The 3,163-nt window shown below is 35.8% G+C and overlaps 1 protein-coding gene across 1 annotated transcript; it reads left to right on the top strand.

Annotated features, from left to right (window-relative positions):
• Nucleotides 1-7: 7 nt before the first annotated feature.
• Nucleotides 8-1,022, top strand: LOC124892325 (sodium/calcium exchanger NCL2-like; the record flags this gene model as incomplete). The annotated part of the gene is given in 1 exon segment (XM_047403641.1): nucleotides 8-1,022. A coding segment is annotated over 1 exon segment (174 nt), but the record flags the coding sequence as incomplete, so codon positions are not given.
• Between the last annotated feature and the right edge of the window lie 2,141 nt (nucleotides 1,023-3,163).

Below are 3,163 nucleotides of genomic sequence, written 5' to 3' on the forward strand. Positions count from 1 at the left end.
GGCTATTGTGTGTGCAAAGGACTTAACTTGGGATTATTCAGCACAAGTGGTAATAGTTTTGGTTGCTTGTGCAATAATTGGGCTTCTTGCATTATTCAGCCCAAGATATCCACTTTGGACAAGCCTCTTGGCATTTTCTCTTTATCCTTCTTGTGTCATGCTCTTTTACTCTCTTCAATAAACTATTTGAGATAAACCTCTAGTGTCCATTCAAACTATAGCTAGAAGTTGTTACGATAAACTTCAACATCACAGGGATCCTATTATCCCTTGAACTCAATTTAAGCATATTTTCGTCACCCTTTTGTGCTAACATGGCACCTTTATTACATAAAATGGGGTCCATATCAAAGTTGCTACGTCAGTTAAAAAGAGTGACAAAAGGTGTCACTTTAGCTAAAAAGGTTGACAAAAATATGTTAAAATTTAGTCCAACGGGGTAATAGAACCCCGTGAAGTTGGAGTGTCCCATAGTAAATTTGGTCATAGTTTAGGGAATACTAGATGCTTTACTCAAACTATTTTTTTTTTTTGGTTGGGACTATTATATCGAGAGCCCTTTTGTGTTAGTTGATTGTAAATAGTGGATAAGCTCGTAGTGTTGAAATAGAATTTATAAGTAAGCAGTTACGCATTTGAATAAAAGTATTGAGTTGATAAGCAGTTGATGTGTTCGCTTAAAAAAAAAGGTTGATAAGCAATTGATATGTGTTGTGCTTAAAATGTTAGTTCATCTTCGTTCGATAATAATTCTTGTAATGTTTGCTGTTAAATTTACAGGATTAAGTAGTTAAGTTGCAGAGTAGTTACTGCACTGTTACATTAGTGTTGTTACTGTTTCATTGAGTTGATCGCTGAGAGTTGATATTGTTACATGTGGTCAGTCACAACATATTGAGTTAGTTTTTTAGGAATATTAGAAGCTTCTAGAGCACAATGTGATTGTCTATAAATACTCAACTATAATACATTGTAATCAATCAACTCATTTTCAATACAACAAAAGCAATAGCAGTTTCATTTCATCTGCATTATAGATGGATCCTTGAGTAAACTTTACATGGTATCAAAGCTCCAGCTCGATTATGGAGTAGAGAAGAAATCTATGGAGTTTAAATCTCCATTGTGACAAGAGGCTCCTTCGATAAAAGGTGATAGAGGCTGTTTTTTATCACTGTTCTCAGCTAACATTTGTGGTAGAAGTTCTTTTTCTTCCTTCGATCTATGTTCTGAGTTTATTCTTCTTAGACTCTGAAGTATTGAAGTAATTTCTTGTTTCGTAGTTGCATTATATATGATCATTTACACTTAATTATTGAAGTTCTATTGAGATTAAGAATGGCACCTAAGATAAATCCTAGTGATCCCTTGTTCATAGGAGCATCAGATGTATCTGGTGCTGCCTTGATACCAATCGAACTTGTAGGATCTGAGAACTATGGAGTTTGGAGTAGGTTAATGAGAATTGCACTTCTAGGTAAGAGGAAATATGGATTTGTGACAAGGAGATGTAGCAAAGATACATACAGAGAAGAGTTACATGATCAATGGGAAACATGCAATGCTATAGTACTATCATAGATTATGAATTCTGTAAGTGCAGAGTCGCTCAGTGGGATCGTCTATGCAACAAGTGCATCTGAAGTATGGGAAGATCTGAAAGAGAGGTATGATAGGGTGAATCATATGAGGTAGTATCAACTACATGGAAAGATCAATACTATTTCATAGGGTACGAATTCAGTACCAGCTTATTTCACAAAATTAAAGAGTCTGTGGAGTGAATAGATGCAATAATTTTCGCTCCATCATGTGTTTGTCCAAAGTCAAAAGACTATGCAGATCACTTATGAATTAAGACTGATACGGTTTTTGAGTGGGTTGAATGAGTCATATGATCAGGAAATAAGGCAGATCCTATTAAAAGGAATCACACCTACACTTAATCAAGCTTATGCAATAATAACTAAGGATGAAATTCAGCAACTAGCTTGTGTAAATATCATTGGTGAAAAGACTGATATAGTTTTTGAGTGGGCTGAATGAGTCATTTGATCAGGCAAGAAGTCAGCTCTTGTAAAAAGGAATCACACCTACACTTAATCAAGCTTATGCAATGATAACTAAGGATGAAATTCAGCAACTGGCTTGTGTAAATGTCATTGGTGAAAAGACTGATCCAATCACAATGCAAGTGAGTAGAAGCTAAGTAAGAAACTATGGATCACAAAACAATAGAGGAAAAATATTTGATTACTACCATTTTAGTGGTCACACCAGAGATAATTGCTATTTATAGGCTATTCTAATGATTGGAGGCAACAGAAAAAGGAAAGTTACAATGGTGGACCAGAAGGATCACATCAAGGCTTTAATTCTAAAGGAGGAAACAATCAATTCTATGGAAAACATGGTGGATATGGTAGTCATGGACATCATTATGGAGGAAAGATGCATACTTAACATTCCACCAACAATATAACTGGTGATAAGATCTATGGAGGTGCAGGATAAGCTGCTTCAACTAGTCATGTAAACAACAAGGAGGTTCACAATGCTATTTTACCCAAGGGGAAAACATTCACTGATGGAGAATATAAACAAATCATGGACATGCTGAACAAGGATACACTTGATACCAGTCACAACAACTTGACAGGTAAATTTGTTTGTTCGCTATTTCATCAGATATCACAGGAATGGATAGTGGTTTCTGGTGCAACACATCATGTTGCAGAAAGTAAAAATATTCTGTCAAAATATTACAAAGTAGATGGATCAAAAAAGGATAAGATACATCTTTCTACTGGTGCTAAGGTGGATATATCTCATACTGGAGAGGCACATATGTTTAGAGATGGAACTGTGAAAGATGTGTTGTTTGTGCCTGACTTTAAACTTAACTTGTTGTTAGTGTCCAAAATGACTAGGCAACTTTCATGCTTTGTTTCCTTTCATCCTTACTTCTATGTCTGTCAGGACCTTCACAATGGCAGGGTGAAAGGGATTGGTAAGGAAACAGGTGGATTATATGTTCTCAAGAGACAGTATGTAGAACACAAAGTACAAAGCTCCCGAGCTCAGGTTCACAAATATACAGCAGAAGCATAAGTAGTTGTGCAAGATTACAACCTCTAGCATAGAAGACTTGGTCATCCATCAG

Source organism: Capsicum annuum, unplaced genomic scaffold (assembly GCF_002878395.1).
Source record: "Capsicum annuum cultivar UCD-10X-F1 unplaced genomic scaffold, UCD10Xv1.1 ctg45930, whole genome shotgun sequence".
Taxonomy (NCBI): domain Eukaryota; kingdom Viridiplantae; phylum Streptophyta; class Magnoliopsida; order Solanales; family Solanaceae; genus Capsicum; species Capsicum annuum.